This window comes from Triticum urartu, chromosome 6A, assembly GCF_056163025.1.
Source record: "Triticum urartu cultivar PI428250 chromosome 6A, HENAU_Tu73, whole genome shotgun sequence".
NCBI classification, from domain to species: domain Eukaryota; kingdom Viridiplantae; phylum Streptophyta; class Magnoliopsida; order Poales; family Poaceae; genus Triticum; species Triticum urartu.
This window is the reverse complement of record NC_141878.1, coordinates 363,073,117-363,100,120: the sequence shown is the minus strand read 5'-3', so window position 1 is coordinate 363,100,120 and position 27,004 is coordinate 363,073,117. Positions and strand designations below refer to the sequence as shown.

Below are 27,004 nucleotides of genomic sequence, written 5' to 3'. Positions count from 1 at the left end.
TTAGATGTTGTGTACCTGAGCATGAACAGGAACAGATCCTATGCAAGTGTCATTCCGAGGCTTATGGAGGACGCCACGCTGGAGATAGAACTGCACATAAGGTATGGCAATCTGGTTTTTATTGGCCTACTCTCTTCAAGGATGCCCGTAAGTTTGTCTTGTCTTGTGATGAATGTCAAAGAATTGGTAATATTAGTAGACGTCAAGAAATGCCTATGAATTATTCACTTGTTATCGAACTGTTTGATGTTTGGGGCTTATACTATATGGGACCTTTTCCTGCCTCTAATGGATATACTCCTATTTTAGTTGCTGTTGATTACGTTACTAAGTGGGTAGAAGCTATTCCAACTAGTAGTGCTGATCATAACACCTCTATTAAAATGCTTAAGGAAGTTATTTTTCCGAGGTTTGGAGTCCCTAGATATTTAATGAGTGATGGTGGTTCACACTTTATTCATGGTGCTTTCCGTAAAATGCTTGCTAAGTATGATGTTAATCATAGAATTGCATCTCCTTATCACCCTCAGTCTAGTGGTCAAGTAGAGTTGAGCAATAGAGTGCTCAAATTAATTTTGCAAAAGACTGTTAATAGGTCTAGGAAGAATTGGTCTAAGAAACTTGATGATGCATTATGGGCTTATAGAACTGCATATAAAAATCCTATGGGTATGTCTCCGTACAAAATGGTTTATGGAAAAGCATGTCACTTACCTCTCGAACTAGAACATAAGGCATATTGGGCTATTAAAGAGCTCAACTATGATTTTAAACTTGCCGGTGAGAAGAGGTTATTTGATATTAGCTCACTTGATGAATGGAGAACCCAAGCTTATGAAAATGCCAAGTTGTTTAAAGAAAAAGTTAAAAGATGGCATGACAAAAGGATACAAGAGTGTGAGTTTAATGTAGGTGATTATGTAATGCTATACAACTCTCGTTTAAGATTTTTTGCAGGAAAACTTCTCTCTAAATGGGAAGGCCCCTATGTTATCGAAGAGGTCTATCGTTCCGGTGCCATAAAGATCAACTACTTCGAGGGCACAAATCCGAAGGTGGTAAAGGTCAAAGAATTAAACATTATATCTCAGGTAATCCCATAAATGTTGAAACCAATATTATCGAAACCGTAACCCCGAAGGAATACATAAGGGACACTTTCCGGAGCTTTTCAGACTCCGAAAAGGAATAGGTATGTGGTACGGTAAGTAACTCGACTCCAAAACAATTTTTAAGGCAATATTTCTCTGTTTTGGAATATTTAGAAAAATAGAAAAATAAGCAGCAGTCCAGGAAGGACACGAGGGCCCCATGAGGGTGGTGGGCGCGCCCTACCCCCTGGGCGCGCCCCCCTACCTCGTGAGCACCTCGTGTGCCTTCTGGACTCCGTTTTCTTGCACGATACGTATTTTGGTCGGTAAAAATTCATTATATAATCTCCCGAAGGTTTTGACTCCCGTATCACGCAAATATCCTCTGTTTTCGTTTCGAGCTGTCCCGTTGCAGATTAAATCAACATGTCTTCCCAGGATTCGGAAGGAGAAAGCTATGTGGATGATTACTTAGCAAATCCAAAGGTCTATGGAGATGTGGAACATGATGGATGGACCATGGAGGAAGAAGAGGACTATGAACCCAAGGGGAAGGAGGAGACGAGCTCAGATGAAGATGAAGCACCATTACCTCAACCTGGGGACATGCACGTGGAGTTCAAAAAGTCAAGTCTCCCTGATAGGGTAAAGAAACCCTGGAGTGGGAGATTGATGATTTGAGGGATCAAAATGCCGTCCTCAAGCGCAAATTAAGGGAGAAGCCTAAGCCATCAATTAAGCCAACATCACCACCACCTTCTTCACCAACCAAGGAGATATAATCACATGGGTATGGGCACTCCCCTTGGCAACTGCCAAGCTTGGGGGAGGTGCCCCAGTATCGTATCACAATCACAACTCCTATCTTTACCGTTTTTCTTAGTTCGATCCTATTAGTAGTATCTTGATCTAGTAGAATAAAGTTTATGGCATGATCTAGTTTTGAGTTTGCTTTATGATCTCTCTATGTAATCGAGTCCGTGAGCTATATAATAAAGATTAGTGTTGAGTCAAGGGCTTGATAATTTTGCCATGATCTTGGGTGAATAAAAGAAAGAAGAAAAGAATAAAAAGAAACAAAAAGTTCATATTGATCTTATTGAGAGTAATGACTTCACATAGAAAGAGTATGCTGATTAAAAGTTGTTGGGAGTTGGCAGACATAGCTTTGGTCATTGTTGCAATTAATAGGAAGTAATAAGGAAAGAGAGGTTTTCACATATAGATATATTATCATTGACATCTTTTATGATTGGGAGCACTCATTAAAATATGAGATGCTACAAGAGTTGATGTTGGACAAGGAAGACAACGTAATGAGTTATGTCTTTCTTATATCCAGATAAAGTATGTTGTCATGGATCCTCTAACTTGTTGAGCTTGCCTTTCCCCCTCATGCTAGCCAAATTCTCAGCACCAAGTAGAAATACTACTTGTGCTTCCAAATACCCTTAAACCAGTTTTGCCATGAGAATCCACCATATCTACCTATGGATTGAGTAAGATCCTTCAAGTAAGTTGTCATCGGGCAAAGCAATAAAAATTGCTCTAAATATGTATGATTGATTGGTGTGGGAGAAATAAGCTTTATACTATCTTGTGATGTGGAAGTAATAAAAGCGACGGACCGCATAATAAAGGTTCATATCACAAGGGGCAATATAAAGTGACGTTCTTTCGCATTGAGATTTTGTGCGTCCAACCATAAAAGCGCATGGCAACCTCTGCTTCCCTCTGCGAAGGGCCTATCCTTTATATTATCTTCTACCTTATGCAAGAGTCATGGTGATCTTCACTTTTTTCTTTTTCATTTTATCCTTTGGCAAGCTCAGCATGTTGGAAAGAACATGATATATATATCTAATTGGATGTAGGGGAGCATGAATCATTATTGTTGACATTACCCTTGAGGTAAAAGGTTGTGGGGCAAAACTATAAGCCCCTATCTTTCTCTGTGTCCGATCAAAACTCCGTAACCACAAGTATTGCGTGAGTGTTAGAAATTATGGAGGACTAAATGATAGTTGAGTATGTGGACTTGCTTTTTAGCTCTGACATAGACTCTTTCCGATGTTATGATAAATTGCAATTGCTTCAATGACTGAGATTATAGTTTGACGGAGCCCAATAAGGTTTATGATTTATACTTTTGCATTGTGAATAGATCATAACTTGAACATAAGTAATCATAAGACAAAATCTATATATATTGCTGTTATGAGAATAATCATCATGCCTTCATGTCCATATTTTTATTTTTATCGACGCCTCTACCTCTAAACATGAGGACATATTTATTGTTATCGGCTTTTCGCTTGAGGACAAGCGAGGTCTAAGCTTGGGGGAGTTGATACGTCCATTTTGCATCATGCTTTTATATCGATATTTATTGCATTATGGACTATTATTTCACTTTATGTCACAATACTTATGGCTATTCTCTCTTATTTTACAAGGTTTACATAAGGAGGGAGAATGCCGGCAGCTGGAATTCTGGGCTGGAAAAGGAGCAAATATTAGAGACCTATTCTGCGCAACTCCAAAAGTCCTGAAACTCCACGGAACATCTTAAAATAAATAAAGAAAAATCCTCGCCAAAGATGAAGGTCAGGGGGCCCACACCCTACTCACGAGGGTGGGGGGGGGCCCCCTAGGGCGCGCCCCCCTACCTCGTGGGCCCCCAGGTGGCTCTCCGACGTCCATCTTCTTCTATATGAAGTCTTTCGATGTGAAAAAATAGAAAGAAACTTTTCGGGATGAGACTCCGCCGCCACGAGGCGGAACCTTGGCGGATCCAATCTAGAGCTCCGGCAGAGCTGTTCTGCCGGGGATACTTCCCTCCGGGAGGAGGAAATCATCACCATCGTCATCACCAACGCTCCTATCATCAGGAGAGGGCAATCTCCATCAACATCTTCACCAGCACCATCTCATCTCCAAACCCTAGTTCATCTCTTGTATCCAATTCTTGTCTCAAAGTCCGGGATTGGTGCTAGTAGGTTGCTAGTAGTGTTGATTACTCCTTGTAGTTGATGCTAATTGGTTTAATTAGTGGAAGATCATATGTTCATATCCTATATGCATATTATTACCCCTCTGATTATGAACATGAATATGCTTTGTGAGTAATTACGTTTGTTCCTGAGGACAAGGGAGAAGTCTTGCTATTAGTAGTCATGTGAATTTGGTATTCGTTTGATATTTTGATAAGATGTATGTTGTCTAGCCTCTAGTGGTGTTATGTGAACGTCGACTACATAACACTTCACCATTATTTGGGCCTAGAGGAAGGCATTGGGAAGTAATAAGTAGATGATGGGTTGCTAGAGTGACAGAAGCTTAAACCCTAGTTTATGCGTTGCTTCGTAAGGGGCTGATTTGGATCCATATGTCTCATGCTATGCTTAGGTTTACCTTAATACTTTTGTTGTAGTTACGGATGCTTGCAATAGAGGTTAATCATAAGTGGGATGCTTGTTCAAGTAAGAAGAGCACCCAAGCACGGTCCACCCACATATCAAATTATCAAAGTACCGAACGTGAATCATATGAACGTGATGAAAACTAGCTTGACGATATTCCCATGTGTCCTCGGGAGCGCTTCTCCTATTATAAGAGTTTGTTCCGGCTTGTCCTTTGCTACAAAAGGATTGGGCCATCTTGCTGCACTTTATTTACTTTTGTTACTTGTTGGTCGTTACCATCTATCTTGTCACAAAACTATCTGTTACCACTTATTTCGGTACTTGCAGAGAATACCTTGCTGAAAACCGCTTATCATTTCCTTTTGCTCCTCGTTGGGTTCGACACTCTTACTTATCGAAAGGACTACGATAGATCCCCTATACTTGTGGGTCATCACGTCACAAGAAGTAGATGACTAGACGATCATTTCTCCTACTTTAGAATGCATGCAATTGTTTATTGAGGTGTGTGCGAATGATCTGTATAGTCACTTATGTAATTGGATGTTTATTTCAGTTATATATATATACATGTTATTCTTCTGTAGACAGAGCAAATCACACGGCTTATTAGCAGCAATCGTCTGTGTTATTATTGGCCTTCGCACACATTTCTGATTACGGACCTGTTTGCCGCGTATCACACACTTCTTGTTCAGTTGAACCGTTTCCATGGTGTTGCCTAATCACACACAATTCATCCTAGTGAACTGTATGCCGTATATCACACACACCCTCATCTGGCTACCCGTTTCTGTTGTTCTGCATCATCGCAAACAGTTTTCTGGATTAACCATTTGCTACTCATCACACACGCAAATATAATATGAACCATGTTTGATGTCGCCGCCATCGCAAACGTTTTGCATCTTTTTTGACGGTTTTATTACATCACCATTTGTGATTGATGCATTGCACACAGTTTCGTTGAAGGGTCTCTGATTCGACTGTCACGTTTGAACCATCCTGTAGTAGTGGAGGTTATCCTTCAACATCGCCTTTCACCCATAGATCAGTGAACAAATAGAGTGAGTAATCAGATACTCGAGGATATGCTAAGAGCTTGCGTCTTAGCTTATGGAGCCAAATGGGGAGATTGCCTTGGCAGAATTTTCCTAAAATAACACTTACCAGTCTAGTATCCAGATGGCACCATTTGAAACTTTATATGGATGGAAGTGTTGGACCCTTCTCAACTGGTCGGAACCCAAAGAGAGCGCCATTTTCGGGCCTGACATTAAGCAAAAGAACAAGTGCAGCTGATTCGGGAACGTCTGATGACCGCCCAATCAAGACAAAAGACCTACACCGATTCTTATCGTTGCCCCATAATCTTCCAGACCGGAGATCACGCCTACCTAAAGGTCACCCCGCTGAAAGGAAATCAACGCTTCCATGTCAAAGGAAAGCTTTCCCGAAGATATATCGGACCCTTAAAGATCACTGGAAGGCAGGGAGAAGTTGCCTACCAACTTGAGATACCTCCAGAACTAGCATATGTGCACAATGTCTTCCATGTCTCTAAACTTCAAATATTTCTTCAAGTCCCCAAGAAGCCAGATCTCTACAAGGAGATCGATCATCACACTATCAATCTTCAGCCAGATCTCACTTATCGCGAAATCCCAATTCGCATTCTTTACGAAGCCGAACAACGGACGAGAAGACGCACCATCAAGTATTTCAGGGTTCACTAGAACAACCACACTGAAGAAGCTACGTGGGAACGCAAAGACTATCTCAAATCTGAATTCCGTCTTTCTTTAATGTCTAGCTAGGGAGTCTCATGGATGAGATTCTTCTTAGGGGGGAAGGTCTGTGACACCCTAAGTTTTATGATCTTGTCTTGAGTCAATAAAGAAATTTTTGAATATTTATGATATTTTAATTCAATTTCCATTTATTTTGTTTTTCTTGCATTGCTTGAATTGTTTGATTTCCATGTGCTCGTAATCCATAGAAAATCCCTAGGCCAATTCCCTTCAACACCTTGTCTCAAACATCACCCAAAGATCATCACAAGTGGTTAGAACCTAAAAGTATTTTATTTACAAATCATTTTGGCCCCAAAAACTTTAAAGTCATTTTCTTGCCTAAAACCATAAAACTATGGTTTGAACTACAAGTATTTATTTTTAATTAATAGATGTTCCTTAAAAAATTCATATTTAGGGTCTACTATATATAAAGACCACTTTTTCCAAGACAAAATATGTTTGAAAAGTTTAACCCCCCCCCCTTTTAATTATTTCCGGAATGGCCAGAAATGGCAAATAAAGGAAAATAATTTTTTTGTATACAAAATATTTGGGAAAATTCAGAGAGACTCATATGGTACTTGGATATGAGTATAAGTGGACCAAAATCATCATAGGGATGTTTCTCCAAACATTCCCAATAATTCTCATAGCCATGTTTTGACCTCATCTCCTAACCTACCAAATTTCACTTGATTTAGACAAGTATTGCTATTACTTTTACGGAGTCCAGATGTCTGCCACGCCCATTCACCATTGAATGTCCCTTTGTTGAACCATTGAAGTTGGAACATGCTCCTCCGCACACTTGTTTCTTCAAGAACCGCCCTCATCTTCGTCGTTTCATCCTCATATTCATCATCATTCGACGAATATGAAGGCATGAAGTCGGTGTAGAAGTACTCCTTATCAGAAGCCAGCATGTTTGTTTCAAAGTAAACAACGAGAACATAAAAAATGCACTTCGGCATGTGTCGGTAAGATGTTCGTCATGGACGGCGTGGCAGGGGTGGAGGGTACCTAGGCGGCGATCGGACTCAGGGGAGTACGACGTCCGTGGCCGGCAAGGCATGGGAAGTGTTTGTCTCGAGAAAGAAGGAGTGCAGGACTGTGAAGAAAATGTGAGCTGCATGGGATTTTGGGGGAGACATGGCTGTCGGAATCCAACGTGGCAGGCAGCTAGAGTTTAAGAAGTTTCATTCAATTTGATGCCAAAAAAAATGTTTGAAGAATTTTGATTTCCAAACTAGTCCAACCCAATTTGATGAGCCGCCTTGAAGGCGTGAAAGTGTCTAAACAATCCGACCAGGCCTAGTCGGCTCTCGACCTTTCCTCCACGTGTACGGGGAGGACTGATTTGTCGCTTGTGTAGTACAAATCCATTGTGCCCGCATGTGTTGTGGCCTTAGGCCAACTCCACCGCGCGACCCCATCCGGACATCCGTTTTGGACAGTTTGGGGAGCGACTGGGAGGACGTCCGGGGGCGGACAAGCATATGGGGTAGCTGCGCCCAACGCGCACAAGGCCTATTGGACCCAAACGGTCCGCCCCGGCTCGTCGCAGCGCGCCGCCGCCTCGCCCGAGCTCGCCACCGCCTCGCCGTGCCGCCCCGCGCACGCCGCCGCCTCGCCCCCGAGCTCGCTCTGCCTTGCCATTGCCCCGCCCCATGCTCTGTCGCCCTGCCCCGAGCTCGCTCCGCCTCGTCGTTGCCCCGCCCCGTGCTCCGCCGCCCCGCCCCGAGCTCCTCCGCCTCGCCGCCGTCCCGCCCCGCCACTTCCTGCCGCCGCTTCCTCTCCTCCTCGCGGCGCGTCTGCGGGGGTCGCGCGACGGCGGGCACGGCGACGGGCGCGGCAGCCGGCGTGGGTCGCGGGGCGCGCGGCGGCTGGCGCGGGCGCGGCGACGGCGGGCGCGGGCGCGCGACGGCTGGCGCGGGTCGCGGGGCGCGCGGGCATGGCGACGGGCGTGGGTCGTGGGACGCGGCGGCCGGCGCGGGCGAGCGACGGTGGACGCGGCGGCTGACGCGGGGCGCGCCGCGGCCGGCGCAGGGCACGTAGGGGCGGACGTGGCGGCGGCGCGCGGCCGGCTGCTGGCGCGGGGAGCAACGAGTGGCTCAGTGTGGGTCGCTGATACGTGGACCAGGGACGGACATGAGCGGACGAGAGAGGGCGAGAAGAGCGTCTGTTTGTGTCCGCACAGGCCCATTTATTGCCCAACTTTGCTCCAGATTTGGGGTCGAGCCGGACGAAAACGGACATCTACGGACAACTTTGTCTGTTTGGGATCTAGCACTGGGCCGTGTTTTACCCCAAAGCGTGTCCGGCGGACAAGATAGGGTCGCGCGGTAGAGTTGGCCTTAGGGCATCTCCAGCCGTTGGCCCCCCAGGGGGCGTCTAAAAGCGCCGCCTGGGGTGAGCCGGCGCAAAAAATGGCCCTGGGGGTGAGTCGGTCCCCAGCCGTCGGCCCCCAGGGCCGCCCCCAGGCGCGTATTAAAATAAAAAAGAAGGACCGTTCGGCGAAGTTATGATAAAAACTAGTTAAATTTCGGCCAAACATGGCAAATTTCGGTAAAATTCGCGCATTTTCATTACATTAACCTAATCTAAAAAAGAAAGGGGTTGAAGTCGTCGCCGCCATCGTCGTCGTCGGCCTTCTCCTCCTTGACGCGGGCGCCCTGCTGGACCCCTGCCCGACGTCGCCATGGCGGACTGGCGGCGGCGCGTCGTCGTCGTCGTCGTTGTCGCATAAGACGACGACCCCGTCTTCATCGCGGCCGCGTCGGCGCTCCTCGAAGCGGCGCAGGGCGGCGCACTGGCGCTCCTTCTCCTTCTCCCAGCGCGCCTTCTCCATCGCAATGGAGTCCTGGCGCGCCCATTCTAGGGCCGCGTCGTCGTCGAACTCCGCCTTCACCGGTGCCAGCCCCGGCTCCATCTTTGGCTTGACGAAGCGCGGAGGAGCCGACGAGGAGGAGGCGCGCCGACCGCCCTCGTTGATGACGATGCCGACGCTGCGAGTGCGCTGACCGATTGGCGTCTCCGCCGCGGGCTCGGCCTTGACGCCGAGAAGCGCCGGAGAACCGGAGGAGTGGGAAGATGAGCGAGAGGAGGAAGACGAGGAGGAGGCGAACCTCCTTGGCGCCCATGCGCGTCAGTGTTGCGATGGGGCGGCCCCGTCGCAGGATAGGTCAACGGCGGGTTGTTGCCGCCGTCGAGGTACGCCAGCACGCCATCCAGCGTGCGGCCGGGGACGCCCCACCACAGGCGGCGCCCCTCGCTGTTCTTCGCGCCGCCGACCACTAGCGCGTCGTTGGTGGAGGACAGGCGCTGCTGCTGGCGGCTACGCCGCCCAAACCGCGTGATTACCGGCGGCGTACTGGGGGAGGGAGCGCTCGCCGTCGGTCAGGGAGGCGCGCACGACCTCGACCTCCTCGGCGAAGTACCTGGGCTTCGCCACGGCCTTGGGTAACAGGGGAACTGGCACTCCCCCGTCGCTGAGCCGCCACCCCGTCGGCCCGGCGCGCATGTCCGGCGGCGCCGGGATGTTCGCCTGGAACAGGAGCCAGGACTCATGTTCGTGGAGTGAACGGCAGCCGAAGCCGTTCGCCACCGCCTCGTCTCCGGGGAAGCGCTCTGCCATGGCGACGGGCTCGGCGGTGGTAGAGAGGGAGAGAGAGGGGCTGCCGGTGGCGCTCGGGAGAGGAAGACGGAGACGGAGAGAGAGGGGCTGGGCGGCGGCGAGGGGCGAGTCTGATGTGGGCACAGGCAAGAGACCGCCGGCTTTTATAGCCGCTCCGCGCCCGTGTGTACGCGTGCGAGGGAGGGGAGGCGTCGGGCGCCGTCCCGTGACGCGCCGCCCGTGAGGAATCAACGGCAAGGCTGACCGGCGGCAGCCTTGCCATTGATTTCCCGCGGGAACCGAGGCAGTTGGGGGAAGACGAGCCGCCGTGTCCCTGACGCGGCTGGCCCGTGGCTTTTTCGCGCCAAAACAGTTTGTCCCGGCGTCCCCGGGCGTCCCCAGCGCGTCGGGTTCGGCCTGGATCCGTCGGCGCTATTTTCAAAAATCGGACTCCTAGGACGTGACTGAATCGTTTTTTCGGCGCCGGCGCAAAAAAAAACACCTAAAAAGGCTTTTCTGGGGATGCGGCTGGAGATGCCCTTAAGTGGCGTGCCGCTAGGTCCTGGTACAGCCCATGAAGCTAGCCGGTCCGGTCGGGTCGGCGGAGCAGGACAAGCACAGATGTGACAACGGAATTGGGTGGGCGCGCACGGTAGTCGGGGATGCAGGCCCGCCCGATGCGATGCAGGAGCAGAAGCGCACGTCCGGACGCCCCGGCCTCGCCCCTTGCTCCTCTGTACGTGGCACCGCTGCGCTGCCCGCATCGCCCATTGGCCAACGGGGCCTATGCCGCTGGGTGTACTCACTTTGTCGTTTCCTAGTTCAGCTCCTTCACTCCTCTCATGTCTCGTCTGGTTTTTGGTTGGCGCCAACACTTGACATTATAGTCTGATTTGAAGCATTAGCTCCCGGAGCTGTAAAATGTGGCGTGTCCAGCCGCGATGTTCCTTATTATTTTACCAAATTTGCTGGGAAAAGCATTGGTATTATCTTTTGGCAAATCCACACAAGATATTACAACATTTTTATCAAGCACAAATGGAGTATCTTTTTGCAAATCCACACAATAAAAGTCTGTTTGGTTGGATACTAGTGTGGCCAAGCCAAAGTGTGGCTAGCCACACAAGTATGGCAAGCCACACAAGTGTGGCTGTGAAATTAGACGCCAAACTTTGGCAAAAGTTGGCAAAAAAATTGTCTCTATGACAAATGGGCCATAGGGGCAATAAAGTGTGGCAAGCCAAAGTGTGACAAAAACCAAACACATGCCAACTAAAGTGTGGCTGCCAAATTTTAGCTTGGCAAACTGTAGCTGGGAACCAAACAGCTCCTAAATTTGAAGCTCCAAGACATAAGAAAATTCTATACAACCGGGTCGTATATATTCAATTGGTAGACCCACTCAACTATGCGACGCATGGCAGCACGAATCTCAACCCAAGCGAGCGACCTTCTTCTCCGATGCTCTGCTGTGGCCATTTTCTACGGTTCAAATCCCAAACCTGCCGTTGGTGCTCCGCCGCCGCCATCGGAGCTGCACTTCTCGCCGCCGGCGTGATTTTCACGTGCTCACAACGTCCATCCACGTCCAGGCAGTTTGCCTCGTCGTCGTCAACTGCAGCCAAACTCCTATACGGCAGCACATCTACACTGCTCACCCCTGCCGGTCAAGGGTAGCCTCTTCGATGCTAGCAAGTCCATTACTCATCGCCGACGTAAATCCACTGGTACCCGTGCACCGGCGTACCTCGACTGCTCGCCGCCGGCGTATCGGAGCAGTCTAGAAAATCCATCTAGTCAAGCAAGACGTACGGCATCATAGTTGGCTAGTTGGTTGCCTTCGCCTCGATGTGTCAACGACCGGTTGCCGTGATGTCTTTGTCGTCGGGAACAATCGTGCCAGGCTAGGAATCGAGATTTGGCAAAGGGAATCGGGGGAGAAGTTACCTCGTTGCGTCGAGATTCACACTGCCAGGTGTCGCTCGAGTGAGTGGGTGCCAGGTGTCGCTCGAGTGAGTGGGTCTACCGATTGGATCCATACGACCCGGTCGTATAGGATTTTCTTCAAGACGATGGTGTTGATGTGTCACTCTAGTATCAAATGTATTCCTCTTTCTACCTTTGTACTTGTGGGGAGACTAGGACCCCACGCATTAATTATGTCCGCGCTCGCTCTCGCAGTGTCCAATAAACTGTCCTTTTATTTGCTCTTTTTTATTCTGTCCAATTCCTGCCTGACCAATTTCCAGCAATAACAATACACACTAGTATGTAGTATGTGTGTCAGAGCTAGGAAATCAGAAATGGGACGAGAGGGGTTACAAATCGACAGGAAGCATGTATTTTTCTTTTCTTTTTGGAACTGCAAAGCAACTTACTGCTGACTGGGATATTTTTATTAATGGATTCAGCTTTTTTTTTGCCAATGTATCGGCAGATCTAATACTGAATCTCCGACAATAGGCTGTGGTGACAGGACTATTCAACTGCCCAACACTAGCTGAACCTAGACACGGAGAAAGAGGTTCCTAAGGAGTAGAGCGTTTTGGAGTCCAGGCATCTGCACCCTGTTGAAAAAAATCGTAAAAAATTCCAAAATAAAATTTGTGCGGTAGATAATTTGATGCGTGAGATTCCCTCCAGTTTTCAAATCATTTGAATATATGACGAGCTCTCAGCAAAAAAGACAAATAGAACCAAAACAGTACATGAACAGTAAACATTTTTATGAACCCCCAGTTTGTCTTTTTTGCTGAGAGCTCGTCATATGTCCAAATGATTTGAAAATTTAAGAACCTCGCGCATCAAATTGTCTACCGCATAAAAAAAATTAGAATTTTTTTAGTATTTATTTTGATTTTTTCGCCAGTGTGGGTGCAGATGAGCCCGGGTGCAGATATGGATATTCTGTTCCTAAGAGCAACTCTAGCAGACCCCGCATCCCGCCGGCCCGCAAAACGCGTTTGCAGTTCACGCAAAACCGCTTTTGCGGGCCGGCTTGGACGGCTACAGATGCAGACTCCTCAAACGGACCCGTAAAAAAGCATATATGTGGAATATGTTTTTTTACGGGTCGGCTTTGCGGGGTCTGTTCTTTGCGCCGATGCATCCCGCATCTTATCGGCCCGCAAATATCAAATCCAACATAAAGACAACAATCGAAAGCAAAACTTAATTATTCAGATCAAACATAATATAATAATCATCCATATTACAAATAATTATTCAAATCAGCATAGCAAAGTTAAAGAATGCAATACAAAATTTGTCATGAATACAAATACAAATGAATACAAAAATAAGCCACTGTTAAGCCCTTTGCCAATGGTGCTCAATGAGATTCTCCTGAAGTTGAAAGTGGGTGTTTGCATTTTCAATCTCCTTGTATGTTTGAAAAAAAGCTCTAATGCGGTTAGGGTCTCTAACTGGTTTGACACGACTACCCACATTGTCATAGAAGAATTCCAAGTTCATTCCTCTCTCATCTTCAAGAATCATATTGTGCAGGATAACACAGCATGTCATAATATTTTTCAAGGTTTTCTTATCCCAAAAACGAGCAGGACCATGGACAATGGCAAACCTAGATTGCAAAACACCGAATGCACTTTCAATATCTTTTCGGGCTGCCTCTTGCACCCTTGCAAATTCACATTGCTTTTTAGTTTTGGGTTCTTTGATGCTTTTGACAAATGTGCACTAAGGAGGGTATATACCATCAGTAAGATAGTACCCCTTTGTGTATTCATGCCCATTGATAGTGTAGTTGCAAGCAGGAGCATCACCACTAGTAAGCCTAGCAAACAAATGAGACCGTTGCAACACATTGATATCATTGAGAGTGCCCGGCATACCAAAAAAGCAATGCCAAATCCATAAATCCTCGGATGCTACGGCCTCAAGCACAATTGTTGCATCACGAGACTTGCCACAAATACATTTCTTGCCATGACTTGGGGCAATTTTTCCAAGTCCAATGCATACAATCAATGCTACCTACCATGTCAGGCCAACCCCTCCTCTCTTTAGTTGCCATCAATTTCTTTGTGTCATCTTCGTTGGGTGCCCGAAGATACTCAGGACCAAAGACACGGATGATCACCTTTGTAAATCTACGCACAGACTCAATTGTAGTATCTTCACCAATGCGAAGGTACTCATCGGCATAGTCAGCCGGAACACCATATGCAATCACCCGCATTGCCGCTGAGATTTTTTGATATGGACTAAATCCCTTTAAGCCCGCAGCATTCCTTCTTTGAGTAAAATATCGGCAATTTTCCTCGCAAGCTTGACAATTTTGACAAAGAGGGATCGACGCATTCGGTACCTTCTCCGGAAGAGATGCGGTGGATACGTTGAATTCTCCGTGAAGTAGTCTTGCATCAACATCTCGTTCCCAAGATGACGATTCCGGGGAATGCAAAGATGCCCAACGGTCGATCCTCGCCTCCTCTTTAGGTTCTCGTCTTCGTGCTCCTTCATGGCAAGTGCCATAATTAACGTTTGCTGCCAAAAGTTCGCAAGCATGGTCTCAACATCCGAGTCGTCTGAATCGGACGAATCGGAGAGCAAGAACTCACACGGGCTCAACTCCATCTACATGTGCACCGGCGCGTCAAATTAACTAAACCTGGATTGCAAAAATCACAACAAAATGCACTAACCGGTGGTAGACGCGGCGGGTGATCCCGGGCGGCGACGAGGAGGCGGGCACGATGGTGGTCGATTCCCGGCGGTGATATGGACGCTATTACCTCTAGTACTGGTATTTTCTGTGTTGATTTATCAGATGCACCAAGGATTAAAGAATTATCAGGTGCCATGTATAAACATGTCATGGCTGTACAAAAGATGTGTTTGTTTGTATCTTGGCCAAAGTACACAGACGTGCTTCCATGCTCGTATGCACCAAGCAACCAAGGGAAACACATGCATGCAAGTGGGCCCAGTCAAAGATTTAGTAGAAGCTACATGGACTTTCATGAAGAAGTAGGCCAAGGCTTGCTACGTTCGGTTAGATGGAGAAGATATTCACACCAGTCCTACAACTTCACGTGGACGTCACAATATCTTTTGTTCAAACGGCAAGCAATCTCTCTTTTTAATGGACGAGTTGGTGAATCGTCTCCGGTTTATTTTTGCTGGTTTTTTTCGTCTCTCCTCCCACCACCCCCTCCCACCCTGGTCTACAGTTTATTTTCGTTGGGTTTTTTCGTCTCTTCTCCCACCACCCCCTCCCACCCTGGTCCATCGGCTTATTTTTCTTTCCACTTTTTATTATAACCAGAACTTTCCTAACGTATAACAAATCACGGATCTAACTTCCTTAAATTACGCAAATCAATTGATTCCTTTTATTGGTTCAATTTGTCTTAGGAAACAAATAATACATTTTAATCTAACTTCCCTAAATTATGCAAATCAATCGATTCCTTTTATTGGTTTAATTTGTTTTAGGAAACAAATAACAGATTTTCAGGAAACAAATAATAGATTTTAATCTAACTTCCTTAAATTATGCAAATCAATCGATTCCTTTTATTGGTTCAATTTGTCTTAGAAAACAAATAACAGATTTTCAGGAAACAAATAATAGATTTTAATCTAACTTCCTTAAATTATGCAAATCAATCGATTCCTTTTATTTGTTCAATTTGTCTTAGGAAACAAATAACAGATTTTCAGGAAACAAATAATAAATTTTAATCTAACTTTTCTAACTTATCTAAATCAATCGATTTCTCTTATTAGTGAAATTTGTTTTAGAAAACAAATAACAGACACGTCACAACTTTCCTTCCAATAAATAGTTTCTTAACATTTGCAAACTTTCCTAATCAGACACGTCACAAACGGGCAGGTACTGATATCACGTTACTAAACAATAAAACCCCATTTGCATAGAAATCAGTTCAAAAATCCCAACTTTCCTAAATTTTTACCTTTCCTTGATAACAACCAATATTTCCTATGTTTTCCACCTATTGAAGGAAATCACCCCTCCATTGATATTAGCATTTTTTTGAACTGAGATCTCTGGGTTATGTTTTTTTGTGATTCTTTCCAATTGTGACCTCTCCTTCCACTTCGGCTCCTTCTCGCATAAACACCTCCACCACAGCCAGGTGACATCGCCCCGGACCTTCTGCCTCTCCACACCTTCTCCGCCACCTCCTTCTTGTATTCCATTAACAATCCCTCCGCCACATTTGTCCATGGCGGTGTCGAGGCATGGCGCAGCAGCGTACCAGCGGTAGAGCAGCGCATAGCAGCAGGAAGCAACACGCAGCAGGCGAGGCGAGCGGCCGACGGTGGAGGGCAGAGATGCGGCCGGCATGGCTGAGGGGGCGGCCGGCAGAAGATGGCCACGACTGGAGGCGGCGCAAGGTAGGGGCGCGACAGCGGGGCGAGCGAAGGGATAGGCAGCAGCAGACGGGGCGAGCGCTGCTAGCGAGAGTGTGGCGTGCGGCCAGGGTGTTTGTCGCGCGGGGCACAGTGGTGCGGTGGCTGCGGCGAGCGCGACGGCAGCGGCGGGCGCGACCGACGCAGTGTAGCACAGGCGTGGGCATGGAGAGGGAGTGGCCCCGCGGGCGCGGAAGAAGAGCTGCAGGCTCGGGCATGGGCGTGCATAGGAGCAGGCATGTGCCACGGGGTCAATCCGAGGAGCTCGGTGGCTACCCCTGCAATGGCCATGGCGGACGACGGTTCTCGGCCACGGTGAAATACCTAACGAGAGGAAACGAGAGGGGAAACAGGAGTAAGGCAAGAGGAGATCATGGCGGTGTCAATGGCGCCCTAGGGGAAGACATGGGAGCTCGGGTGGCGCGGATCGAACGGCAATGTCGCGGTGGCCCAAGGTTGAGGAAGACGGCAGCGACGTCGATGCGGGGGTGCTGGACTTGATCTCGTTGGCGCAGACGAAGTAGCGAAGGCGTTCGGAGCTCCTCGACAAGCTCCTAGCCCGCAGGGAGGGCAGTGCCCATGTGGACGGGGTCGGTCATGGTGGCCGTGGCGTCTGACTTCGTCCAGATCGATGGGATCGAGCGAGCGAGGAGGAGAAGTGGATTTGGGAGGGGGCGTCGAGGAAGGGTGAGGCCATGGGGGCAAGGAAGGAAGGGCGTCACCCTTATCCATTCCCCTTCGATGCCAGCGAGGTGGTCGGGCGGGAGCCCGGCTCTGTAGCGACGCGGCTCGGGGAAGAGAAGAAGACGACCGCGCGGGGACTGGACCGCTGAGCCGGTTCGGTGGCAAGGCCCGGGGGGCAGGGCGAATCCCCTTTTACATCGTCCTTTTGGTTTTTCAATGTATTCTAATCTGTTTCTCCTTTTTAACACCGTTTTCTATTTATTCTTATCAACTAAATGATCTCTACTCCTAATGTCTCAGTTGGTAGTCTCTGTTCCGGGTTTATTTTCGTCCCACCTCCCGAGTGAGGGAGAGGGGGAGAGAGGGTGAGGAAGAGGGAGGGAGAGGGTGTGTGTGTGAGAATTTGATGGTAAAAAGGTCGTCAATGTCACTTAATATGTATGAGAATATTAAATATAATATTAACATAATTGATATTGAACTTTTAAAATTAATGTGGCCCCGTTGCAACGCACGGATGTTCTTCTAGTCAAAATAATATTTGAGCTCTTATTTCTCTTTTTACTACGCAAGGAAAAGGCATGTTCACCGATGAGATCTCCATGGTCGTTTTTATCTCTCTGCCAATCAGGATGGGGGCCACCTAATCACACACGGCGCATGGAGATCAAGTTAGCTAGGTTGTTTTTTTATTACTTTTATTTTTCAGCCGTGAGTTAGACATAGGGTCAATATTGATTTTCTTCTTGTGAGTCAAGTTAGAAGGATCGGCTATTATAAAGCTGAGTACGTGCGTATGTAACAGGGGAGGTTATTTTGTGATGGAATTAGACACCACGTGTGTTTCGGCCGCTGGCTATTATCGAGTTTAGAGAATTCTTGTCAAAATCCTACTGGCGTGTGAGTTTTTGCGACGCGGCGCGTAGGGGATTACAAGCTGAGCCTATACGGTTCGTCCATATTATTCTTTTGGATTGAAGAGTGGCGTGTTGTTTCCGTGGGATTTGCGAACATTTCCGCAAACCCGCGACTTGTTCTTGCTGCGATGAAGGTTTGTGCCGTGAAAGATTGGGTCAACAACGGATCGTCCCTCATCTTGAGGTTCGCTCCACATCAGGCGGCGCCAACGACAAGGGCGGCTCTTCTCGCCGGATCGGGGGGGGGGGGGGGGGGGGGGGAGGATGCGTTGTCTGATCGGGATCGGGCAGGTTTTTTCGCCTCTACCCACATTTTGACGGTTATTTTACGGGTCGGGGGCGGATGTGGAGTCTGCTAGAGTTGCTCTAAGGGACTTGACTGTGCTGGTGCATGCATTAGACGAGTATTTCTCAAGACAAAGGACTTGCTTTTGAAGTGTTTGTTAGAAAGAAAAAAGTACTCTATTTGTAGGTTCTCTACATCACTTAGCATATGACGTGTAAATGGGCATAAATCTAAACAGCGTAAAGTTCCACGAGCTTGTGCTGGGTGCAGTGTGCCGAAAATCTTAGGTGGCGCATGGGGCATCCATTCGCATAATAAGGGACCAACGGTAGCTCGTGGCCGTGTAGGGGATACAGCAAGCAATGAGAATAAAGCAAACGGAACCAAATACAGGTAGGCAGACATTTAGCCAGACGACTTGTCGACTGGGCAGTTGAGGACGTGCCCAGCCAAGGCTGGCCCATCTGTCAAGTGACCAAGTGGTTGGACATTTTGATGAGACATAAACAACGCTGACGCTGAACAAGTACCCCAATTCATGTCCATTCCCGGACACAAAATTCGAATCCAACTTGGCAACTTCAGTGCGAGTTCTAATCGCCAATCAGAAAAACAGGAAAAATCAGAAGAACGAAGCAATCGCACACATTGAATTCAGCTCACGACAAGAGGCAGCTGCAGCGTATCAGAAGGGCGTACACACCATGTCAATGCAAAGGAGTAACCACATGATTCTCCGGTTCCGGGGCTCACAGCTTTGAAATGAGCTCGGTTTGGATGTCCTTTGGCGTCTCAGCTTCCTTGGCATCCACATCGGATGCAGGAGGAACATCGACAGCAGGCGAACAGTTGAAGAATCCATGAGGCTGCACAATCAAAGCATCATGGTTTCGTTTGTGAGATCCCTGCTATATATTACTCCCTCCGTTCCAAAATGCTTATTAAGTAGTCTGAGACTCTGAGTTGATCTAGTAGAGAGAACTATCTATCTCAAAACGCTGAAGAGAATAATGCAGAAGTATCTAAAGGCTGATGCACTACCATTATGATGAAGCCGCTGCGTTCCACTGGCATGACAGGCCAGTCTTCGAGCCTTGGGATATGGGTGATCCCGAAAACATACCTGTAGTTGCAGCATGTAAATGTTTTAAGAGACACGGCAGATAGGTGTTTCAAACCAAAATGAACCTGCAAATCAATACCAGCTGGCAGGTGGCGACAAACATACCAGAGAACTATGTTGGTTTCCTCCAAGGATCTATCCTTCTTGACCCATGTAGCTAGACCCTCATGGATGCGTGGGTTCTGATTAGGAAATTCTCCTCCAGGGAATATCTCATCACTTTTGTATGATGTAACCCAAAGATTATGCTTTAAAAATCCAGCTCTTCTCAGGAACTTTGCCTCTGGCAGGCAGAACGGCAGACAATTTGAACCAGGTATGAGCTTGTAACCTGTTGGCTGCCCAGTACGATTTACAGTCCTTGTGTTCCTTACCTGATCAACATGCAAAGATCAGCTAATCAAAATAACATATGCAGGCAACAGCGTAACACAAAAGTTAAATATCCAAATTCTTGATGTGTGGTTCAGAGACAGAAAATAACAGACTGAGATGCCGTACATGCTCTCTTCATACGCACATGCTTGTGAATGATCAATCTAAACACAACGAACTTAGGACTTAGGAAAAGGAAAGCCATGTTTAGCTTACAATCCAGTGTCGTGCAGATGAAGGGTCACAATCACGCATTGCCAGTAACTCAGATTGCAGAAGCTCTTCTTCGGCGTAGAAGGCATTATTATGCATATTATTTGGGCCTGAACTTTCAACTTTCACATTTACCTCAACCACCTGCAATGGAAAAGGTAGCAATAGTATCAAAATCATAAACCAGATTATAATTCAAAGAAATGCATATTCTTCATGCAGAGTATACGTCTATAAAATTAATCTTAGATCCTCATTTTTAAGTAATGGCCAGTAAGACAATGAAATGATGCAAATTAAAAAGTCAAAAAGGCATGGCCCAATATCATGCTGTAGAAGCTGATAGAAGTGGATAGGTAAGACTGCAAGATCATGAAAGCAAGGTTCCTTTATCACCGCATAAAAGGCTTACACGACACGACAGGCAAGAAACCTACCTGATTATAAGCTTCATTTGGTTTGCAGTCCACTGCCATGTCCATACGGGCAACAAAGAAATGCTGATGAACTGGTGCATACAAACTAGGAGCAATAGTTGTGCCATATTTCCTTTGTTCCCCAGGCATTAGAGCTCCCAAGCTTAGAATCCCGGTAAGCTTTACTTCAGATTCTATCTTACCATCCTACAAAGAACAAGAAAATATCTATCACATAAGGAAGAGAAACTATAATAGAACTTGAAAAAAATAACTCAGTTTCTGAACTGGAGTTAAATAGAATATAAATACACTGCTACAAAAAAAAAAGGTAATGCTGATGCTCACTTGATAAAAGTGCCAATAAAATCCATATTCGTAGTTAGCAATTGTGCATATAAACGAGACAGTAAGCCTGCGTGATCGTCTAACTTCAGCTAATCCTGTTCTCCAATCTTGATGTTTCCAGAGGATTCCATGGTCCTCCTCATGTAAACAAACACAATTCTCAATTGTCTCCACACCACCAGTAAAATTCGTAAAATGTGCATCAAAGTATTTTATGTATCCCAAGCAATCACATCCCTACACAAAGCAATTTGTAACATAGTTAGATTATTAAAGTAGAAAACGTACAGATGCAAAAATAACAGGAGGTTGAACAGCCCGTTGGATGCAGGCGTGCAAATACTTCTTGCCAAGGGCACAAAACCAAATGAAAATTCAACAACGATTTGATTAGTACACGGTGTAATCAAACCAGACAAACAACATTCTATACATAACTCAGTTTATTTTCAGAGACATAAAAAAAGATGAATTATCATAAAATCGTAAACCCAAAAATATAAACAAAGGAACACGGTAAGTGTATCATCATAAATCTGCAGAGGAAATGCTAGTACTATTCCTAGTAAATTACTCTTGTCGTTTCACTCTGCACATGTAAAGAAACTTTGAGTAGTATTTTTTAGACTTGCTATAGTACACTGAAGCTAAAATTCTTCAGAAAATTCCAAGTTGATTTGACATGCTACCAAAATGATTTATTGTACTATATATCCCCCAGAATCAAAATAAAGACAATATTCACAGAAAGCAGCTAACAGACCTTCTTAAGAGAGTGTGCATTTTTTCCAAGCCCATCTTCTCCAGCATCAAATGCATTCTTCCGGTAATGTGGTTCGTTCGGATCTCCATAGGGAACAACCATTTCAACAAAACTCAGCCTGTGAGCGATTGGACGACGTCCACGGTTTCCATCAACATATGCAACAGAATGGATAACTAGACCTTCCTTGGGTGTGAAGCCAACACGGAAATTCCACTGGTCAACAGAAAATATACAAGTGATGTTTCTAACTAGGTCTTGTTAGATATTAGCTAACAGTTGAAATATTAGACACTAGAAATCACTTTACCTTCTGCCACTCCACAAAAGAGCCAGTAATACGGAAACTTGGGCCTTCAGGTTGACTGATAATAAGAGGCTTCACATCGCTTCTATCGACACCACCTCGTGTCTCCCCAGGAGTGTAGTTTCTCAAATGATCTGGTGGCGGAAGAGGGACAAACTTGCTATCTTCGAATTCTATTACAATATTATTCTGCATATCAACAATAACATGGATCCCTTCAACAGGACGAGCATAGCCATTCTCCATAGGGCTATCACTTTCAGTTCTACAAAAGATTAGAGGCTTGCCAAGTCTTCGGTTGGGAGCATCAGCATCACTATAATAGCCTGCACACCTATTATTTTTAGCAGAAAAGTTCAAGTTCAAAGTTTGATTTTATCACATAAGGCGTAGAAAGATAATGCTAAAGAAAATAATTAACTATTGAAACAATTTAGACATAGCTTACCATGCATCTACCATGACAAGCTCCATGTCATCAATGCCTCTTTTCTTCATGGCTTCAATAAAAGGGGGGAAATCTTTTACTGTAGCTTCACATTCAGCATATTCCATCGCATCCTGCAAACCCCCAAAGTCGTATGAAACTTGACCAATATAAGTAGATAGGACAAATGTTTTATGATGCACCACCACCTTAACAAGCCTATGACTTGATTTTAAGAGTCAGCCATTCAGGCTGTTATGCTAATGTTATTGCAAGAAACTGTTAATACCACAATTCACCAACAAGAACCACATGGTCGTTAGTTCGTTACACAATAAACTTGCTGACCTAAATTGACGTTATAAATGAACTGCATATAATGCTCAAGCAATAACACGGTTTGAAAAGGGTGGATTCGACCTCCTAAAGTTCAACTCCCCTATTCCACTCTCCATACCAGAGTTGGTACGTCCGTCCACAGCAGAATGGAGTTACCCGCGCAAGGGTCGGTCATTTTAGAGCAAATAAGAGGTTGGTAGACTTTTCAGGGTGAGCATATGGTGGGTATCCTATTGAGCAAGGATTACGAAAGAGAATGGTGGGATGGTGTCCACCAATATATCGAAACTAAAAATGTACCATTGCAGGCTGAACATCTGGAACAACTTCTGATGATATAACCTTGCCTCTGTGATGTCCACCCCTAGTAGCAGCATGCACTTCAGAGAGTTCTACAACCCAAATGCTAGTCTCATTTGTTTGCTTGTTGTAGACAACAAGTCTGGCCCTCCTAGGTGGGAGCCTGCTTGGGATGACAGGACCACCTTTGGTTCTAGGAAGCAGGGATGGTTGGAATGGTGGAAAGAAGTATGCATCAGCTAATGCCACAACATTCTTTTCTGGCTCCAGGAGCACAACTTCAACAAAACGCATGCTGTCTCGTACCTATAAATTTTGTAAGTGACATGTTAATTATATATTTGAAACATATGTTTACAATTTGAGAGAAGGGAATAGGTTGACAAACTTCAGGAGTTCTTCCAGCAGCTCTAACAGTTGCTACAGCCACAGCAATTTCAGCAGCAGATAATGGGTCTAAAGGGTGGCTTCTCTGGGCCCTCGTCATGATTGGGATTCCTGCAATTTAAGATAGACATTACAATACTTTTTAACAAGACAGAATATTACACTCTTACAAGTCTGCAGTGAAGTAGGTGTTGATTTTTATAACCTGGCTAAACACCAAGGTTTAACTTCAATAGAGATTTATTAAACTTTCCAAACATGCAACTTGTGGTAGGTGCAAGAAATGGCATACGAATTGCTAGTTGCACTTTGTTGAAGTCAACTCTTGGAGGGGTAAAAGTCTGTATTTTCTTCAATCTATGCAGCTACCGAAAAAAGTCTTCAGAAAATATCCCAAGCCAGTGCACTCCCCCCCCCCCCCCCCCACCTCAACATAGCTCCGCCACTGTCTGTAGACCTGTAAGCGTCAAAAAACTGTAGACCTCTAACTGCAACAAATGATAAGCTAAATGGGCGCATCATACATGTCATCGTATCAATGCAAATCTTAAATACTATAGTATCCAAAAGTAATCCACATCTTCCTTCCTTAATCCCCTTTCAACTCTCATTCATCCAATTTCAAGTTGCTCGGTGCAAAGTTAAGGTAGGGTAACAAGGAACAATGTGAGAGAAGAATACTATTGCCAGTCGCAAGCTAAAAGCCATTTTCTATTGACTACATTGGCATAATAGTTCAATTGTGGCATAGCCTAATTCGATCATCAGATCCAAGTAATGGCTGCACATTACCAATTCCCTCCAATAAATATAGAATTTGGTCTTTTCAGGGATAATCCAAACATAGTGGAAACCAGTGAAATGACAGATATAGTTTTGAATTTATAATCACAAGTATAACAAAGTCAAGCTCCTCGGTTAAAAGGCAGTCCTGATTTCTATTCCAATTATCTGTTGATACGATTCATGCTAAACATGGATAAGATGAAAACCATAAATTAATTTTGTGATCATTACATGGTTTCCTTTTCAAGAAAATTAGGTATTTTAACCACACATCAGAAAGCTACAACTTGAAGCAGGTGCGCAGTTATGTTTCTCAAGCACAATCTCAATGCATGTCAGCAGGTAGGTAATTATGAAAAGACTAATCCATAGGGCCTCGTCTAATTAAGCAACAATGACTATCAATACGCCGGTGCTTTGGTCCAACACCATGCTACGGGCCCCACACTCACTATGTGCACGGCATGTGTTTGAGTCATTTGTGTATCATTTGGTGCGACCTTCCATGCAAAACATTCTAGTGTTCCCATAATGGCCATATGTCCAATAGACAAAACGGTTCTCGTGCCTTCATAAAAATACATCATTATCTCAATCCAGATAGTCCTCTTCCTAGCCATATCGCATATTTCCAAAAAGAAAATTAGTAATTACTGCAAGGATCATCCAAGTAGATAGTTGCTGGGTAAACATTTAGCAAAATATCCCTATTCCAAACGCTCACTGCTCTATCACAAGATAAATCTGGAAAGAAAAATAAATATGTTCCCAGCCTAGCCCCATCACCAACCTTCAGTGAGCTCCGGGTGTGCAGCAACATTCTATATGGGCTATTGTACTAACGCTATTTTACAGCATGTTGCAGCAAACAAACAACATTGTCCTCGGGTTATCACACAATTATCTGAACTAGTAATTTACATGTCAAGTGCATCCATGGATCTACAACCACCAGGCATTGTTTGCAATGCTTCAACAACACAACCACAGACCCAACGATAAATTCAAACTGAACTATGGTACCACTTTAAGATCCGTGTTTTAAGTTCTATGATTCACGCCCAAGAAAATTATTGTAGCAACCATATGCAACATATCTTCACGCACGAATCGGATATCATGAGAGTGATCGCGATCAACAGAAGATTAGTGCACATGCACCTTTATAATGTATCAAGGCACTTCACCCGTCAGTCCCCCTTAACATTTCCTGGAGGAGAACCCCCATCAAGTTCAGAAATGGTCACAAATTCACGGCACCAGGTATCTCGTATTACCAAATACAGCAACGGGCACACGAGTAGCAGCGCGATCCAAGTGAACGCACAGCAGATGCAGAGCAACACAGCAGAGGGAGGGGATAACGGTTAGCGATCATACCGTATATACCTTTTGACGAGGCCTTAGCGGTGGTGGACGGGGAATCCGTGATCTCCTCCATCACAGCGCCGCTGTTGGGCTTCACGGGAGAGGCGGCCTTGCCGGCGGCCGCGCCGCTGCGGCATCCCTGCGCCTTTTCGTCGGAGACAGCCATGGGAGAGGGTTTGCTACCTGATCGTCCCCGTTCGTCGCCCCCCTCCTCCTATTCTCCACCCCCGTTGGCAACGATCGGACACGCAGCAGTGGCCCCTCCGCCTCCTCCACGGCCTTACCTGCCCCCTTCCTCCTCCTCGGCCGCTTCTAATTCCTCGTGTGGGCGACGAGCGATGGGGGGTTTTGAGATTGGGAATTCGGGGCTCCACGCCGAGGAATGGGGCTGGCGTTTCGGCCGCGAGCGGGCAATCTAAGGAGAGACGGGAAGAGGAGGAGGGGGCTTGGGGCTTGGGGTTTGGGGTTTTAGGTGGGTGTGTTCACTGCTGTGTTCGCTTTTTTGGGGTGCCGGTGATGCCGTGATGCTCATGACCGGTGAGTGTCGGAGGTGGGGGCATTTATTTTTAAGAAATTGTTCATTCAAATCACGAATCAGTATAGAGTAGGTGATTCTTACAAACACACTGAAACATAAAAACAAAGGATCATAAACACCTAGAGTACCCTAAGACAATCATAACATAAGAAGATCTCTGGAGCCTTGTGTCATTATTCCTGAATCTTGAGAGAAGACTCCTGCAGCAGAAGGATATGCAACCAGTCGCAAACAGGTCATCATCTTCGACCTCGGTACAATTGCCGCCACGCTGCTTCCTCCTTTCTTAACACCAGCGCTGAGAGGGCATGAACATTAATCCAACACACCTGCAACTGTCGTCGCCATCTTTGGCTTTGAGTACCGCGAAAAGTGTCCCTTCCGGAAGGAAGAGAACTCGAGTCATCCGACCGGTCCAGCACCGTAGCCGGGCCATCCGCCCGAGCAAAGCAGGATCTCCCACCAGCATCAGCGCAGAGGAAGGAGAAGAACAGCAACAGCAAATCATACCAACAAGGAAGAAGAAAGGTTTTCGTCTCCCTACCTCCATCGCCCATCCGAGGATCCAAACGGCCAGTGCTGATGGACCTCCAACCACCATAGCCCGCGACCTCAACGAGATCCGGGGATCCCCAACACCGCTGGCTCCTAGACAAAGGCAAAAGCCTCGCCTGACCGCGAACGGAGCCTGGAGAAACTTATTCCGACGCGACACCACCGTAACGGCCTCGGCAGCGTCTCCCTCAACCCTAACCCTACCACACACCAACCTAGTGAACAGACCCGAGGTTCCCCCTCCCTCCCGCCGCCAGAGCGGCCGACGGAGAGAGAGGGAACCGGCGGCGTCACCAGCGGCGCCGGTTCCCTCTCTCTCCGTCGGCCGCTCTGGCGGCGGGAGGGAGGCAGCGGCGCGCAAGGGACTCCTAGTCGCCTCCTTGATCGCCTCGAGCGATCCAACTTTTCGGAGGTGGGGCTTGAGTGGTGCCACAGCGTGCCTTTTGAGTGTTCTAGGTTTCTGAAATAGTGTAATGGAAAAAAAGTGCTTCAAATCATTGCTATTTGACTCGGACCTGTTCTGAAAAAGTTGAGGTATTTCG

The 27,004-nt window shown here is 46.5% G+C and overlaps 1 protein-coding gene across 3 annotated transcripts; it reads right to left on the bottom strand.

Annotated features, from left to right (window-relative positions):
• Positions 1 to 18,730: 18,730 nt before the first annotated feature.
• On the bottom strand, positions 18,731 to 26,718 carry LOC125515965 (amine oxidase [copper-containing] zeta, peroxisomal-like). 3 transcript variants are annotated; one of them, XM_087527998.1, is made up of 12 exons: positions 26,452 to 26,718; positions 23,217 to 23,326; positions 22,829 to 23,134; positions 22,211 to 22,323; positions 21,766 to 22,096; positions 21,456 to 21,671; positions 20,693 to 20,929; positions 20,366 to 20,551; positions 19,932 to 20,072; positions 19,446 to 19,714; positions 19,259 to 19,340; positions 18,731 to 19,083 (listed from the first exon to the last, which is right to left on the bottom strand). In XM_087527998.1, exons 1-12 carry the CDS (start codon positions 26,462 to 26,464, stop codon positions 18,967 to 18,969), a joined length of 2,121 nt encoding a protein of 706 aa, XP_087384124.1. In that variant the 5' UTR covers positions 26,465 to 26,718; the 3' UTR covers positions 18,731 to 18,966. The 3 variants fall into 3 exon arrangements, with proteins under 3 accessions (XP_087384124.1, XP_048537396.1, XP_048537397.1); XM_048681439.2 differs by lacking the exon at positions 26,452 to 26,718 and adding an exon at positions 25,382 to 25,852; XM_048681440.2 differs by lacking the exon at positions 26,452 to 26,718 and adding an exon at positions 25,391 to 25,852.
• Positions 26,719 to 27,004: the final 286 nt, after the last annotated feature.